The sequence below is a fragment of the Protopterus annectens genome, chromosome 2.part0 (assembly GCF_019279795.1).
Source record: "Protopterus annectens isolate FY-2018-M chromosome 2.part0, PAN1.0, whole genome shotgun sequence".
Lineage (NCBI taxonomy): Eukaryota > Metazoa > Chordata > Ceratodontiformes > Protopteridae > Protopterus > Protopterus annectens.
The window spans coordinates 704,262,555-704,289,017 of NC_056728.1; the positions used below are offsets into that span (position 1 = coordinate 704,262,555).

A 26,463-nucleotide genomic window follows, 5' to 3' on the forward strand; every position below is an offset into this window, starting at 1 on the left:
TTGAAGTGTATAACTTAAGTTTGCTTGTTCTGTTTATTACTTGTGACCTTGAGTCATGGCTGAAAAGGGTCTCTGGACAAGTTCACATACCCTATTACTAAATAGTGAATAAATAAGTTTTTGACGTTACATACATTTTTGTGATATTGCATACTGTACTATGTTTTACAGTTGTAATCCCTATCATTCCATGGAAAACTGGTCAAGTTGATATCCCGGTTTCTAAGTCATAATTACTTTTACTGGATATGTTTGCTTTTTTGTCTCCTTTTCACTTCATATCATACCTCATCAAGTGTACCTCATTACGAGGAACATTCCTCATTTGGAGTCTTAAAACATTCATGTTCCTCAAAGTTCAACATTGAAAGGGTCTGTCACACGTTCACTGTTAGCATGTTTTTTTAACTGATATCCATGGTAAATAGAACTGAATAATACTAATTCATTAAAAGAACTATTATATAATTAAAAAATATCACATTTCAACCATCCTATGAGCTTCATAAATTATTTTTTAGCAAGCTGTTAGTAAGAGTGCCACATTTTGCCCATTTGTTCCACATTATGAAAGGCAGTGTTCCTCATATTGGAGATGGAAGATTGAGAGCTATGCTTCACACATTCTGTAGTTGGCCTGTGTGGGTACTGTTTTAGAATACTCAGTTAAATTAAAGGCTTTCTGGGTTTAAAAAAGAAAGTAAATGTAACTACTTTTATTCAGCAAAATGGGATCTTATTTTGCTCAAGAATTCCTAATTAGTCCTCTCCTTTGCAAAACTTGGTGAAAAGTTTAATCAAAATGATGTTGGTTTGCTTTAGTATTGATTGAAATTGCATGATCTTAGCTGGTTTTACAATCAGCCGTGCAGATACTATTTTTGCATAGAGGATGCTGTGTATTTTGCATTTTTAATCTACTTATATTTATAGATAGAACATGATAAAATTGTTAGAATGTTTTACAATTACATAATATATTTTAGAGTCAACATATCATTATAGTTGCATATTTAAAAGTGTAAAAACTCCAGAGTGGTTCTGTCCAGATAACTGACTGCATTTCAAATGTAGCTGACAACCATCTTGTGTGAAAGGAACAAAAATGATTGTGGTTTACTTGTCTTCTGTCTATTAATCTTCATGCTTTTTGACTGTAGTGTAACCATGGCCCCTGCATTTCGCCTATGTTTGAAACCAAAGGTCAGCGATAACATGACTCATTTGATGGTTGATTTTTCTCAAGAGAAGAAAATGCTTCAGGCTTTAAAATTTCTACCAGGTGAGAAATAAAATTGAGTACAGTACAACCATTAGCAATTATCAGATCAGTGGCAGAATTGTGATGTCTGTCCTTTTTATTGCAAATAAAACACATTTTATTTTGTATGTTTATAAGTAGTTATACATGTCGGTCTCAAGGGTCCGTTTTCAACATCCATGACAAAACATTGACAAGAGGTGTAGTATTCAGTGTGTATGTAAAGTAGTGTCAGAGATTTAGAGTACAACACAATTTGGTAAGAAGATAGCACAAGAAAGTAGACTGCTTGACAGTATGTGAGGCCTTATAAGGACAAAAGTACCGTGTGCAGCCAGTGCATTTTTAGAAGTAATCAGAATGTGTTTGGTGTTTCATACACAAAAATAAGATTTTTGGCAAGGTAAACTTTCAGAATTAAACGTGGGTGCAGTACAATGAACTTGTATCTCTCAAACTCTTAGCGCAATAATACTGGACAAATCCAAAAATAATGGAGAGACAAAGGCCTGAAAACAGGGTTAGAATAAATGTTGCTCTTAACAATTTAAAAAGTTTCTAAAATAACAGACTTTGCATATGCAAGCATTTTGTGAAAGATATGAAGTCTGAAACTCAAACGTCTGCCATTATTTACTGACTTCACCACTCAATGATTTGCCATAAAACCACAAATTTTATGAGGAGCATTCCAAAGGTATGAGACAAAAATCTGAGTATTCTGCAAAATTCTGGACATTTGAGAAGTATGATTGTGCTTGTATATATAAAGCCATGTCAAGTAGAGTGACCAGCCTCAGGAGGACATGAAGCTACGTGACAACATACAAAGTACAGTGGCAGGCAAAGAACCATATGCAGCCAGACATTCAAAAAGTCCGGAAATGTTTATAATGCTAATAAAAAATAGGCATGGAAAAAACTTTGATAGCCTGTTTAGATCATGCAAGAAGAAAACCAGTCCTGACAGCACAGCTGGAAGTACTACTTTGTCTCTCTGAGAGATTGGCAGCTTACAATATTTAAATGCTCAAGTATGGCCAAATGGTCTGGTTGATTGTACCGTTGTATAATATGAAAAGTAATATTGAAGCGGCATAGCAACTTTGTCTTTACTCTTGTTTAAAAAACAAATGTTACATAGTGCCAATAGTGACACCACTGTAGTCAGAACTGAAGGAAAACACGTTTAGTATTTTCTGAGATGGGGTATCTACAGCCTGACAGAAATCTGTCTCTGTAAGGCATTTTTTGAGAAAAAACATAGAATATGTAATTATAGAAATTGGCTTACCTTCTGGCTGTGAACAAAATAGCCAAAAAGCTGAAGGAGATGCAATGTGGCACATTTCTATATTTTACAAAGAAAGAAGTAATGAAAGTGTATAATATGTTTGAGCTTTGAGAGGGATTGAAATATGCAGTTTTGATGAAACAGAAATGTTAGAATCAGAGTGAATTGATAAAATAAAAATATCTATATATGCACCATTTCATCGGGACTCATCGCACTGAAAGTATTGAATTAAGGATTTGAGCCACAAAGATTGAAATTTCATAAGGTACACGATTCACTAGGTCAGGGCAGAATTGTGTGCACTTTACAAAATGATAACGCAAGAGACCATGTTGTTATGACTAACAGCTAATGCAAGATTTGTATTCGGTGAGTACAAGCAGAAGAGCGAACAGAAGAATTTGATATGTGTAAAACTACACGTGAAAGCAAAAACAGATTTGGTAAGGACAGTGTGTAATGAACAATAAAGTGTATGTGTATGGTAAGTTCAGTTGCGGTTAAAAGCAGATTAATTAAAAGGAATTTGCAGCACTGGGTTATTTCTGTAAAAGATGTGGCAAAAGAAGTACTTTTACCAAACTGTGTTAAGTCTGAGAAATGGTTTTAAATATGGAAAGAATGCATGTGGTGGAGCAAAACCAGGAATATGATTTATGTTACCAAGGCCATAGATGAAGGGAAGGTAGTCCACACAGTCTACCTGGACCTTGCAAAAGCCTTCGACACAATACCCCACTCGGGCATCATAAATAAGCTCACCAGCTTAAATATCAACTCCTATGTCACAAGATGGGGTGCAAACTGGCTCAGGGATAGAACCCACATGGTCAGAATTGCAAGTGCCATGTCAGACTCTAAACCAGTTACAAGTGGTGTCCCACAAGGCTCAGTCCTGGGACCTCTCTTGTTCGGTATATATTTCTGTGAGGTACAGGCTAACACGGGAGGACTATGGCTGACTAAGTTCGCAGATGACTGCAAACTGGGTGCCATAATCGACTCGCCGACTGACACAAGCATCCTCCAAAAGGGTCTCACAGAGACGGATAACTGGTGCCAGAGCCATAGCCTAAAGCTAAATGCCAAAAAGTGCATAGTCATCCCCTTTGGGAAAAACAAAGTGCCTACAAATTACCACATAGGTGATAATCCATAAAGTACGGAAGAAGTAATTAGGGATTTGGGGATCCAAGTAGATAGCAATCTCTCCTTTGACAATCACGTTGCCAAAGTGGTTAGAAAGACCTTCTGTATAGCCCACCTTTTCACGAAAGGGTTCACATCTAGATCAAGAGAGGTCATTGTGCCCCTCTGCTCATCACTCATCAGGCCCATAATTTAATACAATGCCCCATTTGGGATGTACCTTACCCGACACCTGCAGCAACTGGAAAGACCTCAAGAGTACCTCACCAAGAGGATCAAGGGACTCAAACAGATGCCCTACGCAGTTAGGCTAAAGAAACTCCAGCTGTACTCTGTTGCTTACCGCCTACTCAGAGGCGATCTGTGCCTGACGTATAAAGCCATGTCCAACCCAGAATTAATGGACATGCTCCACCTCAGGAAATCCAAATCCCTTAGAGCTACATGCTCCAGGGACTTAAACCTCAGCACAGAAATAAATAGGACATGCTGGAGGGACAGATTCATGTCCCAGAGGCTCCACTCACTCTGGAACAAAATCCTAATCCATGTTAGGCAGAGCCCCTCAATGACACTCTTCAAGAGAAATCTTGACGAGTGGATGGGAGATCGTAGGTTTACCCCTGGGATCTTTTCTGTGTCCCTCCTAGACAGAGGCACAGTAAGCTAACCTTAAAAGGGCTATCTGCTGTGACCTACCATACCGAGGCACAGTCAACTAATCTAAAAGGGTGGCGAAAGCCTAATACACTCTGGCTAAGCTTATAAGTGCCCTAGGGCAGATAGCCTAGTATCAACCTATGAACCTATGTATGGGCACCATAAGTGTAGTATGTAGTGCTCAGTTGTGTGAAACTGAGAATTCTTCGGAGCAGTAATATTAGTAGGAGATCTGAACAAAAATCTCAAGCATAGTGTGATATTTAAACTTGAAATGAGGGTGTAGTGTAACATTTATGCTAAGATTGAAAGAAAAACTTAAATCTTTCATGTGTAAGCTGCATGGTCTGCATGGTTATCCAAGCTGTCGGGTAACACTAAGATACAAGTAGGCTGTGGGTTAAATGCAGATACAGTTACATTAACTTGAAGTACAGTGTAATTCTGTGTTAGTTTGACTTGTCACAATTTTAAAAGAATCCATGAATCATACAAATAAAATCATTTGTTTCATTTTCCTAATTATGATGATTTGTTTATTATTTTGGGCTACTTGTTAGAAAAGCATCATATACATATGGATTTTGCCATACTAACAGTTACACGTATGGTTCAAGTAAAGTTCTAGTAGCACTGATAGCAGTGAGAAGGAATTGCACAGAATGGAGAGCATATGTGTGATTGAAAAACTGATTGATCCTGTTTACCAGATAAGTAAGATGTTTACTGTTAAACATGACAAGATTCAGGTATGTGTTTCTCTGTAAGACACAAATAAAGCTATAAAGAGGGAACTCTATTCACTTTGAACTATATAATAAGTTTCTGGTATTTTTATTTATTTATTTAAATTTGTTGACTGGGAGTGTCCGACTGGACGTAGGTCCATTTTCAGTGGAGGCCCGGGGAGAAAAGCTCCACAGTTAAAACAAACAGACAGTATATACATTGGATTACATAGTGAATAACAATTTACATAGCAATTACTTACAACATATTTACAGATGAAGAACATAGTACATCAGTAGACAACTAGAATCTTTATCTGTGAAGTGCATACCGGACGTTAACAAATGTTACAAGAAGAAGAAGTTTGTGCTGTATAATAAGTACTGGCTTATGAGCATCTGAGCTTGATATAATCAAGGTTAGGTAGTGGAGTGGAAAGAAAGGTAGTGGTTGGATGGGGTGGATGATATTAGAGTGGGAGTTGCAAGGACATAGTCAGCATGTTTTTAGTTGCGCTTTTAGTAAAGTTTTGAAGTGGGTGCATGATGGTATGGAGGTAATTGTGGGTGGGAGTGAGTTCCATAATTTGGCTATGGCGCAAGAGAATAGTGCTTCACCAGCAGAGTTATTGGCTTTAGTGATATGCAAGTGATTTTTGCTGCTGGAGCTTAATGGTCTGGTGGTGCGATAGGCTTGCAGTAGATTCTGGAGGGATGGGACATTTAGTGGATGGTTTACTAGTTTGTGGGCGAGTGAGAGTTGATACCACTGAAGGAGGTGAGGGGAGTTCAAGCCAGCCCAGTTCAGCAAGGGAGAGACAGTGGTGACTACGGTAAGATGCCCCTGTGGCGAATTTGGCGATTTTGTTGTAGCAGGTCTCTAGCTTGTTTAGATCACATTGCCTTAGGTTGGTATATATTGGAGAGGCATAATGTAGGGTGGAGATAAGGTGGGAATTTGCTATTGAAATCTTTGCTGCTTTGGTGAGAAATTGCTTATTTCTGTATAATGTTCCTAGTTTTTTGTGGACTTTTTTTATAGTCATGGATATGTGAATGTCAAATTTTAGTTTATTGTCTATTTCCACACCTAGCAATTTGGTGTCTTCAGTTGGGTATATAGTGGTGTTGTCTTTTTCTGTGATGTTAAAGTGAGAGTTGTTTTGAGTATGTTTGGTGGGTTGGAAGATGAGTAGTTTAGTTTTGTTTGGGTTGAGTATTAATCGGGCATCGGATAACCATGTTTCAACAGAGGAAAAGGCTTCCTGTGTGACTTTTTGCAGTTTTGGTAGGGACTGGGCTGAGCAGATGATGGTCGAGTCATCTGCTTATTGTATGAGTGTGCCATGTTTGGTGGCAGAGGCTAGATTATTGGTGTAAACAGAGAAGAGTAGGGGTCCAAGGATGGATCCTTGGGGAACCCCTATGGAGACAGGTAGTTGGGGAGATATGTCATTCTGCCATACAACGGATTGTTGGCGGTCAGACAGGTAACTCTGAAACTAGTTGGTGACCGATTGTGAGAAGGATAGGTTATTGAGGACAGACATAAGTTGTTTGTGTGGGACCATGTCAAATGCTTTTAGATAGGTCTAGGAAAGTAGCAGAGGAGAGATAGCCATTGTTTTTATGCTGAAGGATAGTGTTAGTAAAGGAGAGTAAGGCAGTGGTGGTGCTATGGTTTGGTCGGAAACCATGCTGAGTACTGGAAAGGAGGTTGTTAGTAAGGAGGTAGTCTGAGACCTGAGAGTGTATGCATCTCTCTAGTATTTTGGAGAGTGGAGAGAGAATAGCTATGGGGCAGTAATTGGTTAGTTCTGTGGAGGGTCCGCCTTTGTGGAGGGGAATTATATGTGATACTTTCCACAGTGTGGGAACATAACTGACAGAGATCGGTTAATCAAGATGGATACTGGGTAGGCCAGAGCATCAGCTGTGATTTGTAGGTATTCACTTGGGAGGCTGTCTGCTGCTAATTTAGTGGGTTTAAGTTTAGTTAAGAGTTTTTTTATGTTGGAGGTAGGTACAGGAGAAAAAGAGAAGGCAGTGGGGAGATTACTAGTTGAAGGTGTGGGTTGGAGGGGAGGGGGTTGTGTTGTTTAGCTAGTGATAGTATGGTTTGGGTGAAGTGTGTGTTGAATGAGGTAGCAATATTTTCTGAGAAGTGAGGGATGTTAGGAGGAGGGGTACTGACTTTACCTGAGTGGAGGATGGAGTTTATGGAGGACCAGAATTGTTTGGCGCTGTGTTGTGAGGAGTCTAGGGCAGACTGGTAGTATTGGGATTTGTCCTGTTTTATTAGCTTTTTGACTCTATTGCGTAGTTCTAGGAATTTCTGTCTAGCTGAGGGGGTTTTGGTTTTGCGCCAGTGCTCTCCCAGGCTTTATCCCTGTTTTTCATTTCTGACTTAGTGGTTTTCTGTAGCCATGGGGGAGGGTTGTGCTTTGATTCTGGAGAATCTTATGGGGGCATGGTAATTAAGGATGTTCAGGAAGGTAGTATTAAAAAATTCAACTGCATCATCTAGACTGAGGTACTTTAGAGGATGCCAGTTACATTCTTTGAGGGATGAGATGAATGTGAGTGGGTTAAAGTTTAGTTTTCTACGTATTTGAAGGTAGATGACAGGTTTAGCTTGGTATAGGTATTTTTTGAGTAGGAATGTTGGGGAGTGATCACTGAGGCTATCTGATAAGCAGCCTGTTATATATGACTGGGGGCTCTTACTGACTAGTATCCAATCCAGGGTAGTGTGCTTGGTGGAGTTTTCATTTATCCTGGTTGGTGACTGGACTAGTTGAGTGAAGCCATGAAGGTGTACATGATGTGTTGGATTGTTGCCAGAACATGATTGCCAGTCAATATTGAAATCACCTAAGATGATAGTTTCTTGGGGGAGATGGTGGGTAGACCAGCTGAGGAGGTTTTCCAGGGGAGGGATGTTTTGACCAGGTGGGAAGTAGCATCCAATTATGTTGATGGTTTTGTTTTGGTTAATTTTGAGGTTGTTATATATTATTTCTTCATTGCCTATTTGTGGAGCTGATGATTTTAAGATCTGGATGTTTAGATGCTGTTTAAATATTATAGCTACACCACCTCCTTTTTTGTTTAGCCGGTCTACTCTTAGTATGCCGTAACCTGTAGGGAGTATTTGCTCACTGGTAATGTGAGGTTTTAGCCAGGTTTCTCAGGATGACTATATCTGGGGAGTACAAGTCTATGGTGGCATGGAGTTCATGGACTTTGTTGGATATGCTTCTGATATTTAGGCATAGTAGAAGGAAGTCACTTGGCTTTCTATTGGCTGTAATACGGGAGAAGTTGTGGTTTCTAGTCTGATTATGAAGATTGGGATTGGAGATGGTTGGGCCAGGGTTGGGGTGGATGTCTCCACTTAGGGCTAGTTTTGATAAGCATGAGATTATTAGTTTTCTCAATTTTTGAATATGTTTGTTTATAAGGGAAACTTTATGATTGTGCTCTGTGGGTAATAGGTATGGTGGGAGGGGTTACTATGTTAAGTTGTAGGGATGCTTTATGTTTGAGTAATATAGTTGGTAGAATATGTGGGGGGTGCATGGGGATGGTTCTTGAGCTGGTGGGAGGGGAGCTGAGTGTGGGTGAGTCATGAGTGGTGGTGTGAGTAGTAGTACAGTGGTAGTGGTTGAGTGGGGGAATGATGGAGCTTTGGTAGGATGTAAGATATGCAAGGAGAGTATGTGCAGTGAGCATAGGAAAGGTATGCTTGTACATGTTAGTTGAGGAGGTGTGATAGTAGTGGGAAGATGGAGGAGGTAGTGTTGGGTTAGTGCTGTGGTTGGCTATTAGAAAGATGGGAGGGGTTTGAGTGCAGTAAAGGTGGGACCACCGGGGGCGGGAAGGAATAGGGGGCAGGGTGGGGAGCGAAGCGGGTAGAGACCCTGTTAGTTGCTTGTATGAGGGGCTGGAAACGATCACAAAGTAAAGACAAGTATGTGTTAAGAAACAATCACAATTGACCAAGGACTGCTCTGAAACTGTAAGTCATTTCTTCATTTCTCAGGTGGAAAAACAGGATAACTTTGTATCAGTAGGCTACTGTGGTCATAGTTTAAATTTACAAGCACACAGTATTGATCAGTTATGGATACTGTTTGCTAACAGAAGGGAATAAGAGAAGGTGGAAGCTGTGTGTGTGTGTGTGTGTGTGTGTGTGTGTGTGTGTGTGTGTGTGTGTGTGTGTGTGTGTGTGTGTGTGTGTGTGTGTGTGTGTGTGTGTGTGGTGGGGGGTATGTTAAATGCAAAGTATTTTTCTCTACTTTGTATAATTAGCTATTAGTCAAATCAGACTTGATACAGAAAGTGTATCTACATATATACCTTTAGAAAGTTTCAGATGCTTTGGACTTGTGTCTGCCACTTTGTCAATACCTGAAGTGTTTTATAGAATTTTATGCAAATATTTGAAAGAATTTAAGGTGGTGTTATCATCACTGACAATATAATGGCTTGAGGTGCAGACATAGAAGAATTCAGAAGAGACTTACTCATTTACAGAATAGGCTGACAATATAACCTCAAGCTGAACAGGAATACATGTACAATTAGGTCGGGTAGAAGTAGGTCAGTCTTCTGTAACTCACAGCAATAAGGCCATAGTCAGTAGGATTGCTCATCACTTCAAATTTACCCAGGCTGCTTAGCAACTCCCCTCAACCCATAATGCACTAAGAAGTTTCATTCCACTTAAAAATGCTTGTCAGACTCCATAATGACTCCACTGTGATGTTAGAGATTTTTGGGAATTCATTTCTCATGATGAGTGACTAGTTCTTTAATTTTTTTTTTTTTTTTTTACATCTGCTTGGATTTTTTTTAAACATATTTTTAAATGTGACATTTTTAAAAAAGCGACATAGATACTTATTCAGTAATAGAAAAGAAAGCAAACAGTAATAGCATCCCCTGTTTTCATGCAGTATAAATTTAAATAATTGTCATTCATTCCAAAAATACGTAAATTGCTCATTTCCTGCCTTCCCTTAAATTTCACTTTAATTCCTAAACACTGTTGTTCCCACAAACTCCATTTATTTCAATGTAATGTGCTCCTTCTCTTTGTAAAGACCCCAGCTCTGGGTATTTATCTTCCTTGCAATATTCAGTAATTAAGGTACAGTTGGTTTTAAGATTTTGATTGCTAGTTTCTAGTAATTGCTATTTTTTCTGTTCTTCAGCCAGTAGCATTCGACTTAGTAAGGCCTTACTCATAGCCGGCCTTAGGCATAGGCCAACTAGGCGGCTGCCGCTCTAGCAGGGGCACTTTTCCAGTATTTATTTGGTGTAAGTAGACCAGGATGGGGGGCATTGGGTGGTGTGGAGGGGCACCATGGAGCCCTTTTGCCTAGGGCATCAGTTGACCTAAGGCCGCTCCTGGCCTTACTATGTCTGGGCAGTCCAGATCCAGTATCCCAGCTCAAAAGTTTCATTTTCTTAGTAACAACCATTTGCTCCCCCAACATTGCTTACAAAGTGTTCTGTAAAGGATTTTTAAAATCTGCCAACTTGTTAGATTCCCAAATATGTTCCCAGCCATCACATCTCCAACATTTGCTGTCTACCAGAGGAAAGAGTTATGTGATGTTTGCTTGAGGTATAAAATACGAATCAAACACTTCCAAGCAAAAATGCTAAACCTTCTGGATTTATCTGTATGGTTACCAGGTATGTAGCAGTGCCCCCTAATTGTTCCATTGTGTATATTACCTTTGCATTCCCTCTATCCCTTTCAAATCTTTCATAATGTCCTTAGATTTATTCTTAGTTATCGTGCAGTGTTTTATATGCCCTACTTAATTATCCCATTCTTAAGACCAAATTCTATTCTAAACTCATCTAAAAGCACTACCAGAACTGGTCCTTCGTTTAAGCTTTCTCTTTTCTTATAGTCTGTTATTACTCCCTGGCAGGAAAGGTAGTCTCTAACCTGCAATCCAGACTTCTGCTTTAACCTCATCCTACTCTAATACCGTTCCCTGTTTAGTTGTTTGCTTCCAAAATTTTGGTTCCTTTGCTAGTATTCTCTAGTAAATTCCAGCCCCCCCCCCCTTGCCTATCGATGTGCAGTCAACTCTATTGGTCAAATCTCCTTTTTCTACTCTTTGTTGGTTTAGTTCTTAAATATTTTCTGCTGCTATTTTATAAATGCAGTATTCTGTACCTTTGTTATTTTTTGTAAGGACGTGCTTCCAAAATTGTACTCTGTCCTTGTTTCATTATCAACATCCCCTTCCTCTTTGCCTTATAACCTTCTGCTTTTACGTATTTGAACCTTGATTTCATAACTTTAAAATATCCCTTTAAATCAGGTAATCCCAAACCATCTTGTTCTTTACTCTTGTCCTCTTTCCCACCCATATAGGTTCATAGATAAGTACTAGCCTAGCTGCCCTTGTGGGCTATTTTAAGCGTAGCCAGTTTCTATTTCAAAGGTGAAAAGAAACCCTGCACCTTGTGTATGTGGGGTATATTATACAAACCCCAAACTGTTCCATTAATTTTGATACACAACCTCTCCTCTGCTTAGTAAAAGTATGCTTGACCTGTATATAAAAGTAAAGGGACTACAAACGTTTTCACTTTTGACTATCCATGTCCATAGTCAGCGGCTTCCAGATCCTCACTTTTTATATTATCTTTTGTTTAGTTTTGTGCTACATACCTTAGCTGCCATATTGGAATCATTTTTAATCCGTACACCTAAATACCTCATTTTATTATGCCCCATAAATATGAGTATTGCTGAGTAAACTGCTATAGCTTTTGTTTGCTGCGGTAGCATTGTCGCCTCACAGTAAGACGCTGTCCGGTTCAATTCTCAGCTAGAGCGTCTTCTGCGTGGAGACATGCGTGAATGGGCATACCTTCATTGAAGGTTGTGTGTCAGGGCTGGAAACTCGGCACGTAAAAATCAACTGCCAATCATTAGCGGACCGGAGTTCCGCTGTGGCAACCCCTAACCGGGGTAAGCCGAAAGACGCAAATATTTTGTATCCAGAAACGACTTGGAAATGTCTCAAAATATTCCACAACACTGCTATATCCATTTCTAGATGTATCAAGTACAAAATAATATAATCTGTGATTAAAGCTAACTGTTCTAATTACTGTACCAGTTATAACCTTGAATTTATGACTCCCTTATTTTCTTTTCTAATGGCTCTAAATATAAAACAAATAAAGGGGAAACAGGACACCCCTGCCTTATGCCTCTGTTCAAACAGAACGTGGAGAAGAATCCTTTTTTCCAGGCCTCCAGAAAGCATCTTAATTGACCATATTATTTTGTCACAGAACCCACATGCTGCCATTGGCCTACTCTTAAAATTATGTCCGACTCTATCGAATGCTTTCTCTCTGTCAAGACACGTCAACAATACTGGCATTTTCTTATATTCTGTTTCCCCTCTGGATTATCATTGTTCTGCTACTGTTGTCAAATGTATGCCATCCCCCCACAAAACTGCATTGATCTATATCTGTCAGTATTGGTAACACCTTTTGTCACTCACCCGTGTTGTATCGACAGAAACTCTTTATAATCTTGGTTTAAAAGTGAAATGGGTCTATATGAAGCTGTGTCGGAAGGGTCTTTGGTTTTTACCCTCTCTGGGTAACATCACCACCATAGCTTTTCTTCCAAGATGCTGGTACCCCCCCACACACACACACACACACGCACACTCTTAGTGTTTTTAATTATCACTTTCTTCCCTTCCAGCTTCCATCTTTTCATGGAGACTTTCCAGTTGATTAGTTATACATCATCATTTTTATTTCATTTCTTTCTATCTTCACTATTAATTGTTGAACCTCATCTTCCTCTAATCTTGGCATAAGTAAGTCTTCCATAAATATTTCCATGTGTGCCTTTTGTCAGTTCCCACATTCCTCTACATTGTAGAGCTTTTTCTTAAAATTTTTGAAATATGTCTAATACCTTTATGGAATCTCTGGTTATGTTTCTTATTACCAAGTTTGGCAACAATGCTTTCTATTTTTTGTTGCCTTAATATGCTATGATACATATTTTTGTGTTCTGGAGTTATCAAAATAATTACTTAACAGCAATCACTCTAAACTCATGCATATTAACAAAATATTCCCTTATTTTCCTTGGGTCATTTGCAGTTACTCCTCTTGTTCTGTGAGATTCCCCTTATTCTGCAATATTTTAACCTTTGTTAGCTCTTCTAAATAATTTCTTTTGCGTTTTCCCCATATCTGTTTCTTAGTCCTACCATGGTTTTAAACTTCAGTTTCATTTTATCTTATTCAATAGCTGTCCCTTCTGACTAAATTTCTGTTTTCCATGAACACTCTTGAATCACTTACAATACAGATTCCTTAAATTCTTCTCTCTTTAACAGGTAAGTGGGAAAGTACCAGTATCTCTTTTTATGTCATTATCCAGCTTTGTTGTACTTTGTTGGCTATTGACCTGAAAAGTTGGATGTGTGTCAGAGCTTTTAATTAAATCCATTGCTTCTGTGAGATATAATTTCTGGCTAGTCTGTAAATTCTTGTACCTTGGAGAATGACATGTAAATTCTGTCATGAGTTCTTATGAATGAATTCACATCTTCCATTCCAAACATTCTCATATATTGCTTCAGGAATCTAACTTCTTTTATTATATTTCCCTTCTGTCGTACATCCGACCAACGTAAATGAGGTCCCAGTCCCCATCCGAAATAATAATAATGCTTGCTGAAAGTGAAGTATTTCTTCCACAGTTCTCTTAAGCTCTCTAGTAGCAGTTTAGTTAGATTATAAATACATATCCGCATAATCCTTCTTCCCACCAGTAACTCCTTTCTACCACAAGTCTACCATTATTATATATTTCTTCCTCTTCTATCACTACTGGAACACCTGTAGCATTCATTATTATTACTCCCCTGTTCCTTTGTCCATGATAATCTACTGAAGCCCCTCTATGAAATCCATTTGTTTGTCAAATTCACATGCTCAGTTCTATCCAGATGTGTCTCAAGTGATTCAGTACTGCGTGCTTTTTTTCTGTACCTTTGTCATTTACATTCCATGATAGTATGGACAGAGTAGACATTATGACAGAAGGCTATTACTGTCACCTGTTGTACATAAAAATGTCTTTGAATGTATTTTTCAACTTTTAGCGTACATGCAGACACTTGGTTGCTGATCTGTTATGCAGCTGGGTCTTTTTAGCTCCATTTGAACCTATATTGCATTGTTCAGGACATTTTGTTCCTGTAAGAATATTCCAAAAAGTAAATAGAAATTTAACCAGAGAAGAAGTTGTGGATAACAATTAATAAAGAGCTGAAGGACTTTATTTGGGAGGGGAAAACTGTGACAGTCAAGTGGGATAAGCTGATTCTTCCAGTAGAACAGGGCGGATTGGGACTACTCAATTTTAAGGGGTATTTGAAGGCATATGCATACACCATTGTTTATTTCTGTTGCATCTTGAGATGATTTTATGTTTATATATTTAGTTTTTAGGTTTTATGGCGCTTCTGCTTTAAAAGTTGGTTGATTAATTAACATGCAGATATTTAAAGCACATGGTTCCTGTGCTTCCTGTTTGTGATGTGAAGAAGCTACTAGTTAGTGAAAGCGCTTATCGTGGTTTATCTGTGTAATAAACTGAATTATTTGTCTCAGAAGACCGGATTACTTGGATTTTTTACACATAGAAGGTTATTTCTCACTCTGTCGACGCTTGCTTGAGTTATTTATCCATTTACTTATCTTTTTTATAAGCAAGCATGCTGTGGCAGTAACCAGCATTTTTAATTTACCTTTCAACGCTGTTTCTACATTTTCTACGTTGGTTACGTGACTACGAGTGAGTTTCTAGCTACTGGATATTCTACTAAAGCCATGGCGGATATTGAGCTTCCCTATAAGCCCAGAAGTGAACACCGGGGCAAGGCAGCGATGGAAGCCAAGTTTAAACAGCATCTTGATGGGACTCTTATTACATTGTGGTCGCTAACAACTGAACAACTACCAGCTAATATGGGTGAGCGTGATGTGGATTTTCAGAAAGCTAATTTAATACTTAATGACATAGAGAAACACTTTTATAAACTGAAACGCTTTACAAATGCAAAGGCAGCATTTTCAATTTTGTTTAGATAATGCCATTATACCACGTGGGCTCAGGGTGTTCTCTATGCCTAGTCAAGGCAATGAATACCCAGAATTGCTGTCATTGTGGCAGCAGATAAATATTGAGACTAGCCGCAAATATTTACAACTGTTGATTAATTTCTTCAAACCTGAAGAACAAGCTCTAACAAGTAAAATCAATGATTTACAGCAACAGTTATTTAAAGACTATAGAGAGTTGGCTATACATGATTTATTTGACAATATACTTGACTGTGTATCTGCCTATGAGAGTAAACTATTTCAGCAGAAACAAAGTAAAGTTTCAAGGGACATACAGGATTTTAAAACAGGGCAAGTTTTTGTCTGGGAAAGGCGTGTCCCAGAAAGTATGCCTGCATCTGTTATCAAGCAAGGCAGCTTACCTCTTCAACAGCATAAGACTCTACAGAGCACTGGTAAAGTGGTCTCATCTCCTGCAGCTGTTTCTAATGTGCCAGAAATTGCAGGAGAGGCCCCAACCATTGCTAATGAATATGTTGACTCTGATACTATATCTGCTGATATTTGTCCTTCTACTAACTTAGCTGCTAGTAATGAGGAAATAGCAACTAGCAATGACTCTATAGATGTTATACATATAACACATAACAGTATGAATGAAAATGTAAATTTATATCCTACTGTGAATGTTGTTAAGAATAGACTGCTGAATGATCAAGAGCAGGTTGTTAGATCTAAAACAAATGAATTTAAAAAAGGAGCAGCTTTAAATCTTTCCTTCCCTTTAGCAATACGCCAGGAGAAGAACTTAAGCAGAACACGCCGAACAGTCGAGGGGCAAAAAGGAAATTTTCAGGGAGCCACTCACCAATACAACGCTAAAGAAAATGTGGACAAATCACAACAAAATTTAGTTTTTAATTTGTCCAGTGTTCCGCTGTCACAGCATGACATTAATTTATTAGTCAAAGGACTAAGTTTTATTCCTCATAGCAATAGTATGCTAGATGAAACCATCATAGATGTTAGAATGTTTTGCAGAAATGTTATGCTCAAGTACATTTATAATGATACTTCTATTAATAAGATTGATAGTGAATTAACTACTGGCAATGATAAATTTGTGTTTAAGAATCTGAGTGACTATACATCAGTAAATCATCCATTAATTGAAGCATATTTACGCACTACAGAAGATGAGATTTATAAGTATTTTCATAAAAAGAGACTGAACAATTCTAATTTTATGTTTAATAATAATCTGTCATACCACGAAAGAAAGAGCCTTCATAACTTAAGAAATGATTTAAATATAACAATTAGGCCAGCAGATAAAGGCTCTGGCATAGTGGTACTTGATACCATAGATTATCAGAATGAAATGTATAATATGTTAAGTGATGTGTTTTATACAAGAATTGATTTTACTAAGGTCCATGAAATGTGTGCATATGTACATGATATTTTAACAGATATTTATAGAAGTAATTTAATAAATAGAAATGAGTTCAATTATTTATATATTAACATGCCTACCATCCCAGTTATACATGGAATACCCAAAATACACAAAAGCATTACCAAGCCACCCATGAGACCAATAGTCTCAGGGCAAGGATGGGTTACGGAGCACTTGTCAGTTTTTATTGAGAAACATTTAAGGTGTATTTTAAACAATAATGAATTTGTATTGCGTGAGTCTAAACAGTTTTTAACAGATTTGTACTATATTAATAATCAAATAGATACTATCCAAAATCTGATTTTAGTAACTTTTGATATACAATCATTGTTTACAGTCATCCCTAATGATCTTGGTCTAACTTATGTTAGTAAATATCTTACAGAACATAGTACCTATGGCAATGTTTTAATTGACTTGTTGGTACATTTCCTTGAGCTAGTGCTGGAAAATAATGTGTTTATGTTTACTGATAATATTTATCAGCAATTAGGCGTAGCTATGGGCACTCCTTGTGCCAACAGCTACGCCAATATGTTCCTAGCTTACTGGGAAGAACAGTTATTATTCAAAGAATACATGTTTAAGAAATATGTAAGATTTTATAGACGTTTTGTGGATGACGTGTTTATTCTATGGGATGGTAATATAGAAGAATTGCTTAGTTTCAATATGGTTTTGAATAACATTACACCATGTTTGAAATTTACAATGAAATATTCATTATTGAAAATTGAATTTTTAGATTTATATGTCGAAAAACTCGAATGTGGAATGTTTAACACTGGGATTTTAGGAAACCCTGTTATAGGAACACTTTACTATTCAGAACTAGTATGCATCCTCAGTATGTTTTCAGTAACATAGTCAAAGGACAGACCCTATGAATGTCTAGGTTGAATTCCAATGACAAAGGCTTTATGGCAGACTTATATGACTTGGGAGAGAAGTTTGCTGAGAGAGGTTATAATTCTACGGAGGTAGATTTACAATTTGATAATGCTCTAAGTTTACGCTCGACATCAGGTACCCCATATTTTGGGCCCAAGCCTATAGTAATGAATGATGTCAAAGAAGTCACAAATGCAAAAGTTAGGTTTCTGACTTCATATACAGCAGATAATAAACAAATTAGAGAGATCATCTCCAAAAATTGGAACATACTACAAACTGATGTCATATTGACAAACATTGTAGGTGATTCTCCGTCCTTTACCTATAGGAATAAGAAGAATCTTAAAAGATTGCTTTGTTATCCACCAAACAAGAATACGCACCGAGTCTTAGTTATGGAACCACACCTTGTGGACAATGCAACTTTTGCTCCTCAATAGATTCTAGCATAGTATTTATACATCCAGATACACAGAGGGAAATATATACCCGAGCCAATGCCAACTGTATGACACCTGATGTCATATACCTTGCTGTATGTGAACTGTGTTCATGTTTCTATGTTGGTAAAACGAATAGGGTATTAAGAGACAGAATAAGGGAACACTGTTATAATATAAAGAAAGGTAATCTGCAGAATGCATTGGCCAAGCATGTGACACAAACAAGTCCTGAACACAAGTTCATGTTTAGGGTGCTGGAGAAAATGAATGTTAATGTAAGAGGAGGTGACATCATGAATCATACCGAAGATAGAGAAAGTAGGTGGATTATTTTGCTGAGAGCTGATAAAGGTCATGGTTTAAATGAAAGGGCATCTATCAGACCACACCTAAAGAAACGTAGGCACACTTAAGTTCTGAAATTTTTAAGAATTCAATGTGCTCTGATATTTGTTCCCATACATATACATACACATACATATATCACATTTTTGGGTAATTTATTCATTTTATATTGTAATACTGTTAATGTTAATGGTTTTAGCTTCATTTTAGACAATAACTTATTTATTTATTCATTTATTTATTTATATTTTTGTACACATTCATTCATTCTTTTATATTTAGATACATATATTTATTAAGACACTACATTTATATACACATTTTTATACATATGCAGATATACATCTTTGTTTATGCACTGACCTTATTATACCAAGTATCACTTTGGTTGATAATAGTTCTTTCGACTTGTATATGGTTCATGTTTTTGATGGCATCTACTATGTATAGTTTCTAAGTTGCCTCGTATTATTAATAATATGACTATCACATGCAGTTATGTATTAGGCTGTATACACTTTCGTACTTGATAGTATGCTGCTCACAACATGTTCTTATATTTACTTCAATTTTTATTGTTTCTTATGGAATGAAGTTATTTTAATTTTTAAAAGTAATATGCATACACCATTGTTTATTTCTGTTGCATCTTGAGATGATTTTATGTTTATATATTTAGTTTTTAGGTTTTATGGCGCTTCTGCTTTAAAAGTTGGTTGATTAATTAACATGCAGATATTTAAAGCACATGGTTCCTGTGCTTCCTGTTTGTGATCTGAAGAAGCTACTAGTTAGTGAAAGCGCTTATCGTGGTTTATCTGTGTAATAAACTGAATTATTTGTCTCAGAAGACCGGATTACTTGGATTTTTCACACATAGAAGGTTATTTCTCACTCTGTCAACGCTTGCTTGAGTTATTTATCCATTTACTTATAATTCAAACATTGTTCTGTCAAAATTGGTTTAAGCCTACATGATCACTCCGGCATGCACTGTTCAAGAAATGTGTTTGCTTGGTTTTGAAGTTAAAGTTAGTGGTGTTATGTTGATTTTGTGCTAAAAATGGTGTCAAGTCCAAAGTCTGTGTTTTTAAGTACATTGTTGGGTTCAGGAGTTTTGGCTCAGAACTGCATTTTCATGTGCCCTTGACGTGTGTTATTTTCTAGTGGTTTTGTTTGTTTGGCCAGTTGCCCTGCTGAGTAGTCATGGAGCATTGGTTCATCCATTGACCCTCTGTGAGATAGATTCAGCTACAAGACGGGCATGCTTAGTGTTAATTTTGTCTTGGAGAGGTGCAACGTTTTGAAAAATGTGAAGCTTGCTTGAGAGTCGTCTTCTCATCTGTGAGATGCAAGAAGAAAAGACTGCAGATGTGCTTGTTGAAGGATTATTTAGAGGTTCAGACAACTCACTGTAATATGTTAGATAAACTCTCATCATCTGACTAAAGGCCAACTCCATTTTTATTGATCCTGAAATTTTCTTTCTCAGCAGAGGTACCCAGACTTATTTGTCACAGTCGTCCACTTCCAGGTCTTTAGCTTCAAAGCATTCATTGAAGTTGTCTGAGACATTAATGTTTTTGATTTACTTAAAAAGAAAGTAGCTAGAAGACTGTATTTTTCCTTTCCACCATCTGAAGTGGATTGCACCAGTTTGGAACCACCTGCTAAAAAAGCCCCTTTTGAAATGGTAGGGAAAAACACGTTTCCTCCTGTTTTTCAAATCATGGTAAATACAGTTTTTTCCTGTTATTAATGCTTCTTTACTTACTGGTTCAACAACTGCCAAATTAGCCTTTAGGAAGTTCACTTGTTTGTTGATGCCTTATTGCTTGGACCACCATCTCTGCCAAGGTTTGCCCTCCACTCCAGTAATATTTGATGTAAATTATGAGAAGCACGTAGAGGCTGTTTTCATAGTGCAGCAAAAATGTGATGGTTTGTGTTTCTAACCAGGGTATTTGATCACAAATAAACCTCATTTTGCCACCATGCTGTTGCAGACTAATAGTGCTGATCCTTCTTTATTGTTTACTACCTTTCTAGTGCCAAATCCAGATGACTGATATTGATAGGAACCCAGCCAACACCATGCTGATTCTGGATGAGTCCACTCATTTCTTTTTGAACTGATGGTGTAAACATTGGCTGTAGATGATGAGCCCTGTTCATGTGACATCCGTGTGCAAAAATGGGAAAAGGAAGTGTTGGATGGATGGTGGATGGATGGGACAGTCATAAGCTCAATAAGGATTTTGACTTCAGCACTGATTTACCAAATGTGAACTTGGATGTGATGGAAACCTTGACTTATCCTGTGGTCTTGTAGTTTGATAACCATGCAGGTGGTCTGGTCAGATGACTCTTTTGAGGGTTATTGATTTTGGCATCCTCATTTTCATTGCTGATGTTGGTGTCGGTAATAGCTGAAGTTGTGACTGAGGCAGTTTGGGCACAATGCCACATACCACTCTATAAATCAATATTAAGCTGGTGTGGTTCTGTATAACAATATCTATCAACTTAAATGGTGTTGCTGACCTTTACTTAAATAGGTCTGATACCTAAACCTAATCTTGATCCTTCAGGTCCATCCAATTACAGACCTATTACACTTATCAGTATTGATGTTAAAATGTATCTTCTCCATCATAGGGAATAGATGTTAAGTTCTTAATAAATGTAGCTTTCCAGAATCTTTGACGCATTCTGTCAAATTAATGAATAGCAATTCTTCCACACAACTTGTGATTAATAAGACAATTTGAAATCTTGTTCTATTAAATAATGGAGTTAGGCTGTCCCCTTTGAATGTAGTCTTTTCAATCTCTGCAGTGAATCCCTTCTATTATCTATTATACAAAAAACATATATCATAGCTACCTTTGCTCTTCTAAAACTTTGTCTGCTTATGCAGATGATTTAAACATATTTTTCTCATCCCAATACAGGTATTCCAAAGAATTTGCAAAATATTGAGATATTGAGTCTTTTTCATACTTTAATTACAAACTTTAAATAAATAATTTGATCTGATGTCATTTTCACTCGTTCCTCAACCAATGGGTTCAGGTCCAACCCACTGATCTGACTCTGCCCCTTCCTAAAGATTCTAGGATACGAATCTGAAGCTCGTCCTGTACCCATAATGTCCCTGATCACAACAACACCATAGATCGAGTTTGCTGCTATTGTATACATGATATACATATATGCAATAATAATACTTTGAGACAGGAAAGTGATAGCTGAAAGAGCAGGAGCCCAAAGAGGAACTAAGGTTCCTAACACTTCCGTTAGGTCTCTCCAAAAAAAAAAAAAGGACAGGGGGGAAGGGGGGGGGGGAGTTGAAGAAAAATAAAAGTGGACAACACAGCAGGAACGTTATGGTGAGTACATAACTTCTTTATCTGATGTCATTTTCATTCGTTCATCAACCAATGGGACAGAGTCCCCATTTACAGTAACCTTGGATGGCCCCCATGGAAGGATGCTCTGGAGCTCCGTGGAACCAAAGGTAGCTCTATTCATGGCGATATCGAATTTGTAATGCACAATAAAGGTATGAGTATGACAGAGGCAGCTGCACAAATATCAATAGAGGCCCCTGACCAGAAAGCTGCTGAAGTAGACGTTGACCTGGTTGAATGTTCCTTCAGTTGTTTAGGTAATGCAATACCCTTCAAAAAGTCCACTGAGGAAATGCAATGTTATCCATTTGGCCAGGGTAGTCTTAGAGACTGGCCTTCCCATTCTTATTTTTAGAAAAGGAAACAAATAGCTATCAGACTTTCTGAATGCTTTTGTTCTGTCCAGGTAAAACTGCAGTTGTCTGTGTACATTGAGAAGATGAAGGTTATATTCACATTTATTTTCAAATTTAGGGAAGAAAACTGGTAAATGACCTGACTGATATTTTCAGAGGCAACTTTGGTGAAAAAGAAGGATTTGTGTGTAAGGTAACATTATCTTTGTGAAAAATCAAATACTGTGGTTTGGAAGATAGTGCTTGCAGTTACGATACTTGTCATGCAGAGGTTATAGCTACCACAAACACAGTTTTCCTGGAAGGAAGTTTGAGATCTGCCTTAGCTGATGGTTCAAAATGAGAATGTACTAAGGCTTGTAAAACCATAGTGAGATCCCAAGGTGGAGTGGGGTCCTTTATTGAAGGTCTAAGTAAGAAGGTTACCCCCTAAGAAATGCTTTACACAATTTAGATGATGCTAAAGAGAAAGCATTTTTCCCTGTATGGTAGATGAAGATGGCTGCCAACTGAACTTTAATAGTGTAGAAACTTGCTCCGCCCTGGAAAATTGAAGCAAGGAAGTCCAGTACTCCTGGGATTGGAGCAGTGAATGGAACTAATTGTTTGTAGTAAGTACAAATAATGAAGCTTTTCCATTTACTCTAGTTGAAGCTTTATGGGAAGATGCCACCATTTTTCGAACTGGATAGGGAAGCCTGGAATGTCTATCCATCATTGGAACTGGAGAAACCATGCAGTCAGTTTGAGGCCTACAAGATCTGGGTGAATCTGTCCTCATAGATGAGATAGGAGGTCTGGACTGGGATCCAGGGTCCAAGGGGAATGTATTAAGTGAGACCAAAGAAAGGGAAACCATGCTTGTCGATAAAGGGAGCAATGAGGATCACTCTGCTCTTCAACCATAGTAGTTTCTGAAGAAATTTGGGGATGAGACATAGGGGAGAGTAAGCGTAAAGGAGACCAGAGAGCCAAACATGAACTAGAACATCTCTCGGTGACTGGCCCTTAGGGGAGGGATCAAGGCAAAGCACCTACTGCATTTGTAGTTGGAAGGGGATGCAAATAGGTCACAGCAAGGTTGACCCCAGTTGTGGAAGATCATGTTTGTCACGGACTGTTTGAGAGACCACTCATGAGGCATGAGGATGGTCCTGCGGAACCAATCTGCTAGAATTTTGGACTTCCCCGGTATGTTCGTTGCTACTAGGAAGCGGTTGGAAGAGATTGCCCATTGCCAAGCCCTCATTGCTTCTCGACAAAGAGGATAAGATCAGGTTCCACCCTGTTTGTTGATGTACCAGACTACTGACATGTGCATTTGTACTGCAATAGTCCCAAGAGGGAGAAAGCTCTGAAAGGCCTGCAACACTAGAAGCACCGTTCTCTTCTCAGGATGTTGATATGCAGATTGGTCTCTTCTATTGAACACTTGCCTTGGACCATCTGTCCCAAGAAATGCCCCACCCCACTTGGGAGGTGTCCGTGGTCAACATGGTGCTGGGGGCAGGAAGGATAAACAGAAGTTCTCCCTCAATTTCTTTGGAGTGGACCCACCAAAGAAGAGAATTTCTGCATACTCGAGACAATTTTATGGGATGACTCCTGGGAGAGCGATGAAAGGACCATTGTACCACTAGAGTCCATTGAAAACTTCTCATGTGTAAGGAAGCTGTGGAAATCAAGGTTATGGTGATCGCCATAGAACCTAATGCTTTCAGGATCAACCTTGCCAGGGAGACTGGAATGGAAAGGACCTATCTGACATGTGTTCTCAGTGTAAGAATCCTGTTCTGAAGCAGAAAAGCTAGACAGTTGACAGTGTCCAAGCAAGCCATTATGAAATCAGTCACTTGGACTGGTTGTATATAGATATATAGATATATATATATGTGTGTGTGTGTGTGTGTGTGTGTGTGTGTGTGTGTGTGTGTGTGTGTGTGTGAATCAGGATATGGGATTAACTGTCTAAAAAGTTGACCTTGTTAGAATGTTTCAGAACAGAACTGTGACTGCTTAAAGGATAGTTACCCATCTTAAATAAGATAGCCAGCCTTGTTAAAATTTTACCCTTTCCTTAATTATTTAGAGAAAGTTGATCATTATAAGAAATACATTTATTACAAGAGAGCTTCTATACCCTGAGTGCTTTTAATGGACAAGGCATCCAGAGCCACTAACTACCTAAGAGAGCATATCCAAGTATTTGTGGTCCTTAGGGTGCTTAGTTACTTGGGCTTTATGATGGAATCTCTTGGTAAATATGCAGCAAAATTAATCATGCCATCTGTCATTTGCCAGATGGACCAGTCAAAGAAAAGTTAAGTTTCAGTCTGCAGCTGTCTCCATCATGGAGATCCTTACTGTGAGAGTGAATTTTAATGCAGTTAAAGGTCCTGCTAGAGTTGCAACATTTAACTGTACTGTTTGCTAGCATGCCTAAGCTGACTAGTTTTCCTCAGGACACCAGTAACTCAGAGCTTACCGCAAATGTGGTTTTGGAATGACCAGCAAGAAAATAAAAATAGAATTCTCAAAAGCTTTGAGACAGTTACAACATTTTTCAGAGAAACCACTGTTGTGGCCAGGGATGTCTTATCATTTTTTGATAATCATGGTCCACTTATTAAAAGTCAGCAGCCCCAAGACCTTTACTGACAGCTGCCCATGGAGTTTCTCAGGTGTTGCTTGTCCCACCACTTGTTTGTGAAGGATATCACCATAGACATCTTGATGAGGACAGTACTGGCAATGATTTGCAAGACTTCCTTTCTGTTAACTCCCTGCCCAGTCTCCCCTTTACAGGACCTCTTCCTCAAAGAAAGGTTACAAAATCTCAAGGTCTTGAACTTCATAGGAAAAACAGGCATGCAGCCAACATAGACAAAAGGACCTCAGGACCATCTTAGACTTAAATGAACTAAATTTGTTTCCAAGACAACTTTCACTTAGTCTCTGGGCGGAGAGTTGTCTTGTCTTGTATAAAGAGATTTGGTGTTGTGTTTGGACTGCTGAAATTCAGAGAGGATCTGCAGTTCAAATTTAGACCCAGTCATTAACAGTTCTGGATGTTTTCATATGGTCTCACTTCAGACCCCCCCCCCCCCCCCCCCCGGTGTTCAATATATGCATGTCCATAGTTATGGCACACTTCTGCCTGCTGGGAGCCAGAGTTCATATTCCTGGGTGACTGGCTCCTCACTGGCGTAGTGTAACTTGTGTCAGGAAGTTTCTGATTGGTTTATTGTACTCCCTTAAGATAAACTGGACTATAGCCAAGTCTTAGCAGTAGGTGTAACAGTTATAGGCAGCAACCTGAATACCCAGTCATACAGAATGGGGCACGCAGTGGATAGAAGTTAGATGTTTCAAGATAGATCTATTTTTTTTATGCTGTCTTCTATGAAAACTACTTATCATTGTGTCAAGATGTTGGAAGCTAATTCCATGAATCTGCATTTACATGGTTTTATAGAAGATTTTATTTTTCTCTTGGAATGCAACCTTAGTGCAATCCATCAGAAAAATAAAATCTTCTATAAAACCATGTAAATGCAGATTCATGGAATTAGCTTCCAACATCTTGACACAATGAGTACACCTCCTGTCTGATGAAGAAGTTGTTAGGCACATTAACAATATGGAAGAAGAGGGCAAGGCATTTGTAGAAGTGAAGTTCCAGCCCCACATACATTTTTTACTAAGCTGTAGAGAAACCAGTTTCAAATGTGTTTTTTATAAGGGGCACAACAGAATCACTAAGGGAGTGAAGGAAATGGCCAGAACCAAGGTCTTTTTAGTTTTTAATAATGTTTAATCAACAAACTGCACATAATGGTTGAAACACTTAAATTAGCAAATTGGTACAGTACTAGAAATTACATTACCATGAATGTTCTCTGTGACGATGATGCGTTTTCAGACTGAAATAGAAAAATACCTAATTATGAAAATGACACAGTGGGATCATAGTGGAAGTAATGTAAAAGCAACATTATACACTGATAATTGTAATAATCGATACACATGGCAGTGAAAGAAACTTGATGGCTGGGAGACAGAACAACCTACAAGGAACCATGACCATCATCATTAAAGTAACACATTCTAAAGTAAGCACTAAAAAAAGATACTGTTTTATTTTCAAGTAAAGTGGTAAAATAATGCATGGCACAGTATCTAGTGGAGCCAGGGAGGATAAAACATTGGTCAGCAATGCAGTATGATGGTCTCACAGTGGTAACAATGTAATTGATGGCAGTGCAGTAGAGTCATTGAAAGAGGGCAAGATGCAAGAGGAAAAATTCCA

General features: G+C 38.2%; 1 protein-coding gene across 2 annotated transcripts in view; it reads left to right on the forward strand.

The window, feature by feature from the left end:
• Positions 1 to 26,463, forward strand: part of LOC122793200 (FSD1-like protein) — a 913,201-nt gene that overhangs the window by 425,041 nt on the left and 461,697 nt on the right. For both annotated transcript variants that reach the window (XM_044061031.1, XM_044061032.1), the window contains exon 6: positions 1,161 to 1,282. In XM_044061031.1, the coding sequence (XP_043916966.1) occupies positions 1,161 to 1,282 (122 nt within the window). The remainder of the gene's footprint in view (positions 1 to 1,160; positions 1,283 to 26,463) is intronic.